General features: G+C 48.2%; 2 protein-coding genes across 2 annotated transcripts in view; one reads left to right on the top strand and one right to left on the bottom strand.

Annotated features, from left to right (window-relative positions):
• The window catches only part of LOC142565920 (protein kinase C iota type-like), a 41,888-nt gene that overhangs the window by 14,504 nt on the left and 13,804 nt on the right, over positions 1-13,580 (bottom strand). The window contains exons 6-8 of the mRNA XM_075676524.1: positions 11,980-12,065; positions 6,335-6,410; positions 5,027-5,158 (exon numbers count right to left, since the gene is read on the bottom strand). Coding sequence (XP_075532639.1) covers positions 5,027-5,158; positions 6,335-6,410; positions 11,980-12,065 — 294 coding nt within the window. The remainder of the gene's footprint in view (positions 1-5,026; positions 5,159-6,334; positions 6,411-11,979; positions 12,066-13,580) is intronic.
• Positions 1-13,580, top strand: part of LOC142565916 (uncharacterized) — a 55,041-nt gene that overhangs the window by 6,040 nt on the left and 35,421 nt on the right. The gene's annotated exons all lie outside the window — the stretch shown is intronic.

Genomic DNA, 13,580 nt, shown 5'->3' on the forward strand with positions numbered 1-13,580 from the left:
CCAAACAGGTGGCGCAATCGAAACCTCTGCTCAAACTTTTGAAACTTGACTTTAACGGCGGCGAGCTTTTTGCGATTGGTGTTGCCGCCGTTCCGCGCCAAGAAAGCCCTCATCCGAAGCGCTCGCGCTAGACGTCTTCTCTCGGCCACTGTCTTCTTTTTAAACACTTTCGTGGCGTTATGTACCAGCTGTTGTTGCGTCTGTTCAAGGGCGCTGCAATTTGCGTTCCGAAGCTCATCGTTCTCGCCAAGCATGGCACGCAGCAGCTTACCACAGACGGGGCCCTTGGACTCAAAGGGATTCACGTCCAGCCTTTGCAGAAGGTACTGCTCGAAGGCCTCGCCGAAGTCGGAGTCTAGCTGCTGCGCCTGCAGCGCGACGCTCCTCAGCACAAGGTGGGACCTGTTCCACGAGTGTGGCGTGTCCTTGGCGCGAAGGAAACTCTCGAGGTCGTCGAGGCCGCGGGCATAAAAGATTGATGCCTCGCGTAGAGAGTTCTGGATGCCGAAAGCGAAGCCCACAAGCAGCACGTTGACTATCACCGACGTAATTGTCAGCGAGCCGAGGGCGACGCAGTGTCCGTTGTACAGCTCATTGTAGTGTGGCGTGATCACCTGAACCCGCTGGCCTCCGCATTTTCCCATGAAGCGCAAGCCCAGGAATCCAAGTCCCATGGGCACCATGAAGCCGCTGATGGCGAAGAGGGCCACCGTTATGCGGAAGACGGGCGGCTGGTGCTGAGCCAGGCTGGCGCAGATGCTGAACAGTCCCCGCGCGTTGCCGATGCGTTCCAGAAGTTGGGCATTCTTGGGAGAGGAGACGAGCATCAGTGCGAGGCGGCGACCGAATTCGCTCCACACGGGTAGAAAACTGCCGTCGTTACGCATCGGGCAGGCTCTACCCCTTCGGGGTCATCGCTGCTGCAGCCCGGAAAAAGCGCCTTCGGTGGCACTGGAACGCGCTGCGCCGTGGCAAAAAAGAACACACGTGGCCTCGCGCCCCTCCTGGGTACGGCCACATTCCCGCCAAATTTGAGACAAGGAGCGCGCGCCACGCATTCCAGCAATGCAAAGCGTTTGTTTATTTGCCATCGGCCAATAAGCGGCGCTTTTCAAACCGCAGTTTATTTTCTAGGCAACTGGGACTGCTTTTCAGTTATTTCTCTGCGATGCGCTGGATGGAAATCCGTAAGAGCTTTAGTCGACGTGGGGACGACTGACTGCGGCTCCTGAGTAGTTGGGCTATATGGGACAGCCTGCTTAGCCCTTGCATCGACCCCAACTGGACCACAGCTGGGCTTTGCTGTGTGCGCGGGGACAGCTGAGCTGGGTGGGATGACTTGCTCAAGCCCCGTGCCGTGAACAAGGCAACTGGAGTTTTGTGAGAGCTTCAGGACCTCGACGTTGCACTTCTTAGGCACCAAAGACTCCGTGCTGCCAGATGTCAGTAAATGGCCTGCCCGTTCCAATTGGGTGATAGGTATCGTCATCGCACTGGTGTCGACGATACACCACTCCGGTTTTGACTGAGTCTTCACGTTTTTTATTGTGATAGCGGGCTCTATTAGTTCCGTGTCAATGCTGGTAGAGGTACCGCTCCTTTCTGATGAAAGGATGTCCGACTGCTCCGATAACTGCGCATCAGGGAATTCCAGCAGACGGAGCCCTCCTATGCCCCGATGCTTTTGTTTGGCTTGATCAGCTTGGCTTGGCGTCTTAGTTTTCTTCCCCGCTGTGCCAGCGTTTAGTTCAGTCTTGGTGCCCTTAGAGCCGCTGTTCTCGGATTTAGACGAACTGTCGGTAGCTGCAACATCTGCCCCGGCTGCCACCTTGCCTAGTTTTCCCTCACTCACAATAGCACTACTGGACTTATTCCGTCTGCCAGCCTTTATGTTTCGCTCTCTTTTTCTGGTGGCTTTCCTTTTGGGCTTTACCGTCGGCGGCGGCGATGGCTGCACAATTTCTGGGGGTGGTTGCATGATGAGATAATACTTTGACAGCATTAGTAGTGAGGGCATACCCACGAAAATAGTAGGACTACTAAAAAGAGCGTGAGGATGACTGACTTCAAGTACGCCAAGAACGAGTCGCAAAATAGAGAAAATCCAGTTTTGACGATCCCGTACACAGGTGAGCACATTCCGGGTCCGTGGTACTGTCTCGCCATGGCGGCAGCCTTTCCTAAAGTATCCTCGGCTACAGAGTCGGTATCCAACGACTGTACATTGAAGGTTGCGTACCGCTCGAGTATTGAGCATATATAATAGTGGCGAGCCACTTCTTCCACGTCTGTGCCACTTCTGTTGGTTCCTAACACTGGCTTTTGACGTTTAACAGACGTTGTAACGGGGCCACTGTGGTACTGCACGGCGCCTGTCCCCCAGGAGAGAAAATGCTTCTCAAAAACCGACGCTGCAGCCTCGCAGTTGAAGCGTGCTCTTCTGGGAAGCAGTAAAGCTAAGTTCTGCTCAATAGCTTTGGAGGGTTTCTGTGGCATTTTCTTTTCATTTGAGCTCTTTCCCTTTTTTATAAAAGCATTGATACACCTTCGCCACCGCAGTGCCGCAGTACGTCCCCAACATACATATTGGCATATATATCTGCTCTCTCTTTACTGGGCCACGCTAGATCTTGGGCAAAGTCTAACTGCTGGTATTCCTTTCTTTTGTACGTATCGCAAATATAACACTGACTTGCAATCGCGTGTGGTGTGCTACGCCTAACGACAAGCAGGGCCGCTACGCAAAACACGAGCATAATGAACGCGGCTACAAGCAGGGCATGTCCAGCAATGTCCGAAATCTTTTTTCTCTTCACGGGGTCCTCCTCTTCTGAGTGGTTTTGGTGTCCGATGGCAGTCCCTACTGCGGCCACTACTGCTGCAATTGCAATCGAGTAGACGGCGATAGGCCGTAGTAGTGGATGAGCGTAGTACCCCCACACGCCAGTCATCTCGTCAAACCAGGCAAACCGTTCCGCCATCTTTGCTATCCCTTGTTCCGTCATGGTTCCTTTGGGCGTCTTCGCTGCTGGCGCTGCCTTCCCTTGAGCGCTTGCGTGCGTGAAAATGTCTGCCAGGAGCTTGTCGGTCCGTCGTCTCTCACGTTCAGTAGCGTCCCAGGTGCTACGGAGCTTGTCGTCTGTCCACTTAACTGGTCCTTTTGAGTTTCTTACAAACGCGACAAATTCACGGAAGGAGAGACGGCGATGGTTTGCTTGCCTTGTCATCGTGGGATTCATCTCGGCGCTGGTAAGGTTTGTATAAACCATCAGGTCGTGCACAGCATTCTCGAAGTATTCCGGTGCCTGTCCTATGCTGACGCCAAGGCCGTAGTTTGCTGCAAAAAGAAGCGCGAAGGCGCACAATGCGAGAACTATGACGCCCTCGACGACAGTCAGAAGCTTTGTGTAGTAGTACATGTAGTTGGGTCCCACCTCTTGTCGTCCGTCGCCGCCGCACTGGTTCGCAAAGCGCGCGCCAATCACGCCTGTGCCGACAAGAGCCACCAGTATCCAAGCAAAGTTTGTGAAGAGGAGGATGAACTTGACGCTGGGCTGATGGTCCGCCAGGTATCGAGGCAAACTTTCTGGGGCCACGCTGACGTCTTTCAGAAAATGATCGTCTCTCGGATGATCCGTCAGCATGCGGAAGAGAATTGTGAAAATAGCGCTCCACGGCAGTAGCATGCAACCGCTGTCGCTAGGCTGCAGCCGGTAGCTCTCGGTCGACCGTAGTGTTTTCGGCCATCGTTCTCTGATCTCGCTGGACAATTCTACGCTGCCATCAACGCCTCGAGACCTTGACAGAGCAAGTGCGCACAGCGCAAGCCGCAGCGTCAAAACACTGATGTACATTCTGTCTCGGAGCCAGCTTGTCCGCAGGAGCTCGCGCCAGGGGCGACTGCTGCGCGTGCCTCGCTTTCGCCATGCGAAAAAGATGCTGCAATAACGCGCCAATTCAGCACTTACACGGGCGACACACGGCGGTCAGGCTGCTACCTTTTGGCACAGACGTGCACCTGGCCCAGCTGATGTGCTACTAAACCAGAAACGCAGGGTAAGAAAGCAAGAAAGCAGCCGAATGCAATACAAGGGAGAAGCATCACATTTCTGCCACTTGCAATACCTATTGGTTGTGTATTTGTGTGGTGCTACCATTCTCACTGTGCGGCCATGTTTATTGCAAAAACAGTGTCAGTTGCTCCGAAAAATGCAAAATCTGTAATGAGAGTGCGCTTTGGCAGTTGCATCGGAATGACCCATTAAATCAAGCTGCGTAATCGGCATGGCCGAGTGCGCATGATGCCCATGCCAACTCTGGGACGCGATTTTGCAGCGATGCCTTTTGCTCGATTCTATGCCAGCCATATCATTCAGCGCTCACGGCCGGCTGATGTCGTTTATTACACGGGCGGAGCGTCGTACTGACGACCAACGAAGCGCGAAAACACGAAGAATAGCATTGGAAAAGGCACAGCTAAAAAATCGTGGTCCTGGGATGCTGTTCAGGACATTGTAAAATTCCGCCACGTTGTCGAATTCGCCATCTTGCAAGCTCTCATTCAACCATAGGGCTGCTACGGCCTCTCTGACTTGCTAAGAATGCCGCCATTGCAGAATTCGACAATATGGCGGAGTTCGTCGATGATGAGTATTGTGCCCTTGGTCAGATTCGTGAATAAACAGAATCCGCTCGGGTACTTTGGTAACTATCGCCTCGCTGGCTTTTTTATTCGTCCAGCGCTCGTACACCAGTAAGTCAGAAACAGCTTTTAGAGTCGGTTTACTACGCTCTTCGTTTCACCTGGTCGTACTAACTCGGTCATCACGCCTTAGAGGAACGGCTGCTCAAAAAGGTGGCTAAAAGTAAAGCCCCTGCATCCACGCACCACTGCCGCTTTATGGTCGGCGGAAACGTGTATGGAGGGGCTTTAGCTGAAAGGAAAACATGATTGAAATTGTTCGAGCCCGTGGTAGGGAAGCTCGTCTCCCGCGAAAGTTGCCTGTCTCGCGCGCTCCATACTTACGCCGATAGCGGATGTCCCGCCTCGCCAGGTGCAGGTCGACGCCTTTCTCGGCGGCGTAGATGGCCAGTGGCGTTTTGCCCACGAGCATCACGAAGAGCACTATGCCGAAAGACCACCAATCGGCGGACATACCTGGAGGGGGGCACGGAAGACTTCTGTGAAGACGCAGGCCTTGCAACATGCAATCACTGCGAAGGACCTCGACGTGACGCTTCTGAATCATACAGTCTCGTCGAAATATGCCGAGCCGGCGAAATCTTTGGAGATGAATGCACCTATTGTCAATATGTATGTGCGTTTACGCGAAAAGATCTCTGTGGCAGGGCTCCCGTAGCATGTACTCTGCGTCACGCAAAGATTTCACATAGAACACAAAATTTTCTAGACTTGCCCCCCAGAAGACGTCTCCCTAAATTAAGTAATGGCTTGGAAGTCCCCATGATATATTTTTTCATTTATTCCGTTAACTGTTGGTGGTTAGTGTGTGGAGAATGCGGTACATCACTGCTCAGCGCAGGCGCGCATCCTGTGATCTATTTATTACAAATATGCCGGCGCAAGCAAATGTTTTCTGCGCTGGATATTTCAACTTCTGAAGAAAGTGCCAATAGGGGTTGTTTGCATTGGACGGCATTCACACAGGGGGCTTGAACTTCTCGTCGGTTGGCACTCAGCAACCGACCATCGGAAGTACAAACCTTGGATGATGTTTGCACGTGAATATTAAAGTGAAAATGACATTGCAATATTGAACGAAGATCAGAGCTTCAACAACACAAAGGTTGCTCAGAAGACTCGATTATAAACTCCTCTTCTATGCATAGAAATTACGTGGACATCTTTATATAGAGTAATAACAAATGACACCGAACCATTCATAGCGTCTCACACACATCTCGACTTTAGCGAGAAACGCTGAAGTGCAATGAGTCAAGATAGAATCTTCGTGGCGGTCTCAATTGCGCCAACAACGTCAATAACGTGGCGCAGGAATGTTGCTGCCACGATCATCGAGTAGTTGCCGCAGTGAACCGGTCGAAATGAGAAAGTTTTAAAGCAATCTTCTTCAATTTACTCAGGTCCATTATTTGGACGTCTTTCTACTACATATTTTTCTTTTGGATGCACGCTCGGTTACTTAAATGTTAATTGAGAGAAAACAGCGACGTTGATCTGCGCATATCTGACCGAACGTTGACACTATGGCGCTGAGACGTCACTTGATAGTAAAGAACCAAGCATTCGTTGGATAACAAAAGTTGGGCAAGTGCGCCACCACAGCAGGTGTGACTCTTATGTAGTGCTTACCATAAAGCTCCTGTCTGATGACCTCTGGTGCCATGTAGGCCAAAGAGCCACACCGACACCAGGCTTCAGTGCCAATCTACATAGAAAAGAAAAATAGGAACAACTTATTCAAAAAGCTGAGGAATTATCACCGTCATTCGTAACACACCACAGACTACTGTCTTGGTTCAGCTTTACAGCACGTCGACTGCACGCGGTCAACTGACGTGTTTTTGACATTATTGTGCTCAAGTGGACTCGTCTGCATCAGGGAAGCAGCTGCTTTCCCTGAGAGAAAGCCCTGACGAATATAATGACGAAACGTTAGCTCCAGCGACCGCTATTGATCCCTTCAAGCCTTCCTGTTATCTGCCAAAAATATCAATCGGCAAGACTAAAACAGACGGCATCGCTAGAGCCTGTCAACGTGGATGTATAAATAAAGCGATGCGTGAACGTCATCATGGGAGGCAGATAATTTATTACCCCCCTCCCCTGGAACACGCTGCTAGCCAATTTCTTTAAAGAGGCCGGTGTCCTCGCGCACCACCTTTCTTGACAGTATACAAGCGGCCAACGTCGTTCTCAGAACTAGATTGGCTTCACACTGCACAGGTCTCAAGGGAATGGAAGGCGCAGGTTTATTGGTCGGTACAAGCTTAATCACTATTTTCTAGATAAACGCTTTAAAGCTCCTGTAAGTTGGCAAGAAAATTGCTAATGTTTCACGTACTGAACAAACCCTGTGTTTGATATATGTTTTAGCCTCTAGTTCTAGTACAGCCACTCACTGACAGGTACTTCGAAACATATGTTGCGTCAGTTCATCCTGAGGGACATCTCTGAGAGACATTCGCAGGCTGAAATGAGTTTATATCCAAGAAATCAGCTATAGACTTTAGTTAGCGAAGTTGTCTAACTGGACTCTAGTTGCTGTTCATTCAATTACTGCCTTAAAAATTTCATGGTTAGAGGTAGTGCAATGTGGACGAAGACACGAGGGGTTCACAACTATGGCGCTAGCCTCCAACTGACTTTAATGCTAAAAATCTCCTACGTTTTGTGTACAAAGAAAAACTAGATGATCCAGAAAGGTCAAAAGCACTGGCGGATCCAGAGCGCTGGCCCTGGCCCGAAACATGCTGGCCTTTCAGAAAATGCGGACAGTATTGATCGTCCATCCTGCATGGCTATGTATAGGCTTTGATTAAACCCTCCTGGAGCTACCCTTTATCCGCCCCTGGTCAAAACTCGTACTTTGCGCCGCCTACAACGATGTATTCATAACGATAAGAGAAATCGCAGTGTTAAGGCGGAACCGCATGGCGAGATTTCAGGCGCGATTGACGCGCGGATGGTGGGACGCGCGCGTCATTTTGACGCGTGCCCAGCATGTTCCGTCACGAAATCGCGCCGCCGCGTGCTGCTGCTCGGAGTAGTTAAAAACGTGTCGCGCGGCGCGTCCACCAATCAGAGTTCAGGTAAGTCACGTGGCATTTGGTCACGTGGCATTTTGGTTTTTTTTTTGTCACCAGATGGCCCTGCTCTGCGCATCTCGACGGAACCTCCTTGGCAGAATTTTTTTTTTCTCGGCAGAACTGGCGCGCGCGTCAAGGAAAACATGTGCTACCATGATTTCGTTCGCACATCGTGTTGGTTCGCGCATCGTGTTCACCTAAAATGAACAAAGCAACCTTCAACGAGGCCCTAATAACTAAAGTGGAGAAGCGTCGCGTCTCATCGCTAATACTGGCAAGACAATTTGCTAATAATATTACCAGTGTATGGTGCTCGCTCTCTTCTCAACCAGGCAGGCCGCACCCACATGTACCTCCTGACCCGCATTTTTTCTTGCTTCAGTATCAGCGTCCCCCTTAATAGTAGCAATCGCCTCTTCTGCTCGGTAGTGAGCGGCCGACCCTCCTTTTTATATGTGAAGTTGTAAACAAGCAGCGGCTTCTCAGCATGCGGAAGGTACATAGTCGCAGTTTCGCACGCAATATTGCTGCTTGAAATTAAGCTTGATAAATACACTTCGGAAAGAAATGTCGCTGTCTAATTACACTCAGATTATTTTACTGTAGTGTTCTGTAAGTTTAAGGGCATATTATATATGCGGTAACAGAGACAATACATGTGGTTGAGAGTTATGTTGTCTGGCAAACCGGAAAACGCGGCGCGAAAGCGCCGCTCCTTGTTTTCGTACGGGTGCTCGCGCGTCGGCGGCCACGCGGGCGTTTGCCGCCCGTCGCGTTTTTCGCTCGCGAAAAACGCACCATGCGGTTCCAGCTTAGGCATCGTTAGGCATTCACAGGGATGTGCGTCAATGGTTAATAGAAATAAATACAGGGTTCTGAAGCGTTCCAGCCATTTATTTAAAGAAAGCGGGATTCTGCAAAAGATAGCATAGGGAAAGTGCGTGCCCGCCGGAGCTGATGATACTCTGCTACTATATTATGCCGCTTCGATACGCTGTTCTTCCTCCACACATTATCAGAGTATACTTCGTAGAGCCAGACTTGATCATGCCTGCAGGAATGGCGCAGCTATCGCAAATTCTAATGGTGAACTGCATGCGCCCAGTTCCTCACTTGCGTGCCCCAGTGGCTCAATAGCTATAGCGTCCTGCTGGAGAGCGCGAGGTCACGTGTTGGATTCCTAACAGCCACGACCAGTACTAAACTTCAAAAAATAAACGTTCATGCGTGCGCGTTAATTTTTTTTTTTTAAGTTCACGTGGTCAGAGTTGCTCCGAAGCTGCACATTTGGCAAAGCTAAGGTTCGAAAAAGCGTGTTTCCACTAAGAAGGCATGCAGCATCATGCAAGAGCGGTACAAGCACTGTTCCAGATTTCAGTGCATGTTATGGGTTGGACTTATTAAGCGAATGTAACACTTAGTTACTGCAACATCTTAGCTACACCTGAAAAGGAATGTTTTTCGGAATGCAGAAATACGCGAAAGCTCAGTTACTTATGTACCTAAGAATGGAGCTTCGATGAAAGGAAATATTGTCATCGACCCTACAGTAGCACGAAGCTATAAAGAAACCCAAGTACTGGTTTCTCACAGTGTGACCGCTCCGGAAAGGCGTCGGTGCCGGGTTCGATCCCTGAAACAGGACAACTTTTTTTTTCAACTGTGGAGCCTTCTTTCCCAGAAACCCACACTGAGAAATCCATGTTGTTTCCTTTTAATCTTCGTGCTGCTGTCGGGTAGATGACAATTTTATATTTCCTGAACCTTCTGACACCTTCCAGTCTTCCACAGAACTGGTTTGCCACATGCAGCTTCGAATTGAACTGCGCACTGTGTAGACGCTCCCTATGAAGTGGTTCAGTGAGCGAGTTCTCCACCCACAACTGAGTAGTGAATATGGCTGCACCTTTGACCACATCGCGTTCGCAGTCTACTTATTACTGTGGGTGGAGAATCGAACCCCATAAAGAATGTCTAAATTAAACCCCATACAAATCGTTTTTAGTAGGCGACACAAACTGCACGACACACTTCTAATAACATAGGCGACATTGGGAGGCCAAAGAATGAATTTTGTTTTTTACATTCACTCTGACTTAAATGAGATAGGAAGGTTACGGTGGCCATACTTCAGAGCTCCTTTTCACAGTTCATCGTGAAGTCGAATACAATCTTGATTTAGGCGTAATACGAAAAAGAGCTGCGTTGCCTTGCTGAAACGTGCACAGTGATGTCGACTGAGTATTTGACATTTCAGGCACATTCAGAAATTGATGTTTTCGTGTTCTGGGTGTCAAATTTCGAACACGCTGTTCTTACTTTATCAGTGCTGTCTTTCTTGTGGACGCTTTCAATTTCATGGCGTAGGTGGCGCTATTTTTAGGTACGTTAAGTAGGGAACCTTGTATTAAAATCTCCACCGCTAATTTTATGACGTTTGTGTTATGTTGGAACAGCAATGTTTAACGATATTTGAGAGCTTAGAGCCATCTTGAATAGTTACGTCAGGAGTAGCGGCATAGCTTAGGCACGTGACTTCTTTTATAGGGGGTTCGTTTAAACACTACTTTAGTCTATTCCACAAGAAAACGTGGAATAGTACCTAATGAAAATAGTACTCAATGAAACTTGCAGCCACATTTATGGATAATTCTGTATCTCATGCTTTATTGGCACCAAGGATCAGGGCCCATATTCACAAGAATTCTCTAAGAGCATTCGCTCATTGTCCAAAAGAAAAATGGCCACTCGTCACTAAAGATTGCAATCGAAGCGATAACGAGCAGTTTCCAGCGCCGATAGCCAGTCAGGGATACGTAATAGGAGTTTTGTGATATGAGGGCCAGAATAGGTGTGATGGGAGCATTCCTTTTAAATTTTAGCGACAGCTGCAGGGAAAAGATTAGCAAAATTGCCATCATAGTTAACTATGGCAAAGTCACACAGGAATTTAGTACTTGTAGAGGTCAGCTTCCAGCTTGCAAATCAAGAGTCGAAATTCATGTACAGCCTTCGTCCTACTTAACCTGAACGCGCCTTCAGAGCCTGTTTGTTTCTACTGCAGATGGTGCTGAATATTTCTGGTTCTGGTGCCCCGACAGTGCCAGCTTAGTGCATCTTCCTTCCAAAGTCTTAGATGGTACGTTGCTCCTAACAGCCTGTGTTTCCTAATGGTTAGCAGCTAGAGATGTGTCCCGATTGTTCTGGTTAAGTCTGACGGCGGCTGCGCAATTTTTTGCACGTGCTTGCTGGGAAAAGCAGAAAACACATGTGACGACTTCGACTGTGATCCGACGTCGGCTAGCCTTAACCACCGCACCCAACAAATTTCCAGTGAGATCCGACAGGTTCCAACAGTCGGAGCGGCCACCTTTTCAAGCGCATCGCACGTCGCATCGGACGTTGCATCGTACTACGTGTCTCTGCTCCAACTTAGCCCAGTAAGTTAGTTTTGTTTTGTCCGCATACCCTTGGATGTACGCCCTCTCAGACATACCGAGGAGCTTTAATCCGATATTAATTATAGGGTCACACTGTGCCTTTTTCACGCAGGTGAAAGCACCACAATATATGTTAAAGGGGTACTGACCCTATATTTCTATTATTGATTGCTTACGTTAAAGTTTTAGATCTCCAAACCTTTGAAATATAATGACGGGCCTCAGAGTGCCGTCAATATTTTGTTATAATACGTAGCTTCTCAACAGCCAGTTCCGATTTCTTTTCCCAGGAGAATATTGTGTCGTGACGTCACGACACAGTATGCGATCGCGTGGGAGCAGGACATTACGAAGTGTTGACTCTTGATCCGGCTCGGTCGATTGTTTGCTATACAGCTACATCGGTCCTCCCATCGAGTAGTAGCATACGAGGCGACCGAGTGAGCCGGCGCGAGTGACAACACGGCGCAATGTCCTGATCCCACGTGACTGCGTTGGTGACGTCACGAGACAGTATCCTCCTGGGAAACGAAACCGAGACTTTCTGTAGAAAAGCTGCGATATGAAGTTATTAACAACCCTCTGAGGCATTTCCCTGTTTTTCTTAGTGTTTAGAGGTTTAGGACTTTCATTTAACGCAAAAAAATGAATACTCAGAAATACAATGTCAGTAACCCTTAAGCAGCAGCTTATCAACGAAATTGACGTTTAGTTAAGCAACCTCTCTAAAGAAAGATAATATCCCAACCTGGCTGAGCCCAAAGTCGATGAGCTTCGCATTTCCTCTGCTGTCTATGAGCACGTTCGAGGAACTGATGTCACGGTGCAGGAACCCTGCGTTGGGAAAATAAAAGAACAATTTAAAAGTACGAAATAGGTCAGAGCAAATAGCAGGACAGCCGGATTCCTAGACAAGTGGAAGGTTTGCAGGAAATTCTGAAAAGGGCGAAAGGATACGGCCGACAATTTATTCGTTGAGCGGCCCAGTTTTCGTTTCATTTGTATTTTCGTGCTCAGCAGGTGTATCGTGAAATAACACATGTCCATACATGGTAGAAAGAACAGCACCAGTAAAACAGCGTACTGATGAAATTAGCGTCCCGCCTCTATTAGCATGCACTCTTGCAAATAAAGGTTGCTTCTGAACGATTATGCTTCGACTGTTTTTTTTATGTAATAAATTATTTGCATTCTCGAAGATATTGTGGTCAAAGGTGACGCCACCGACAATTCCGTTCATAGAAACTAAGAAATGTTCATAGGGCGACATTTCTTCGATGGCGTACATTTACAGTTGATTTGACAACGTGAGCAACAGATACTATGGGCACAGTGATCACTTCTTGTTTTGCAATTTCCAGTAGCAGTGTCGACGTAAGAGAGTACTATTCTGACTCATATTCAGGTATTTTGACCTACTTCAAAACTTGGAGCAGTCAAAATGCATCCCCTTCAACTTTTGTTCGAATTAAGTAAACGAGAATGCATTTCTTTTCGACCAGATGCTGTAGTAAAGAACCCTCCAGGCTGGGTAATTTCGCACGACGCATTCGCCAAGCTGTGCTTAAGGTGACAAAATAAATAAATGGAACCATTATTCGCCATGACCTTGCGGCCATGAGAAAGCAATAAAGAATGAACGGCGCATGTAAACAGCCTGCAGCTGTAAAAAACGACAGGCATTGGCTGCTCAGCGCACTAAAATGTGGGCAGCTCAGTGGAACGTGTTATGGTTGGCGCCAACTGCAATCTCCACGACGCTACAATGCTTTAGAGAGGTGACCCGCAGAGCGGGATCTTGTGAACCCCAGATGCTAATATGAGAATGGGAGGTAATATCCTTTTCAAGCACAAATTATGTCCATTGAAATTTGTTTCCCAACGTTTCTCGCATCTTCAGAAACACGAGAAGCGTAAAACTGCAGAACGGATTAAATATTTCCGATTCGTTAATAAGTTTTGTCAAGATTACAGAATGTGGACTCCATGAGAGAACAAGGAACGTCAGATATCTTCTTTTTGCTTAGATTCACTAACGCTATCTTGGATCCTGAGCTTTCTTACCAATCGGCAGCAGTTCACCATTGCTAATAATTTCCCCCCTCTCTTACGTTTCCTCTCCTGTACCGCAGGGTGGTGTCCTCGGTTCACTGCTTTTTCTGATATATAATAACGACTTACCGAATAACCTGTCTTCTCATGTGCGGATTTTTACAGACGATTATATAATTTACCAGGCCACTACTAGTACAAATGACCACGTAAAAATTCAAAATGAACTTGACCTTATTAGCAATTGACAAAACATGGTTAATGTCGCTTAATCCAAATAAATGTAATATCCTTCAC

The sequence above is a fragment of the Dermacentor variabilis genome, unplaced genomic scaffold, assembly GCF_050947875.1.
Source record: "Dermacentor variabilis isolate Ectoservices unplaced genomic scaffold, ASM5094787v1 scaffold_12, whole genome shotgun sequence".
NCBI lineage: Eukaryota > Metazoa > Arthropoda > Arachnida > Ixodida > Ixodidae > Dermacentor > Dermacentor variabilis.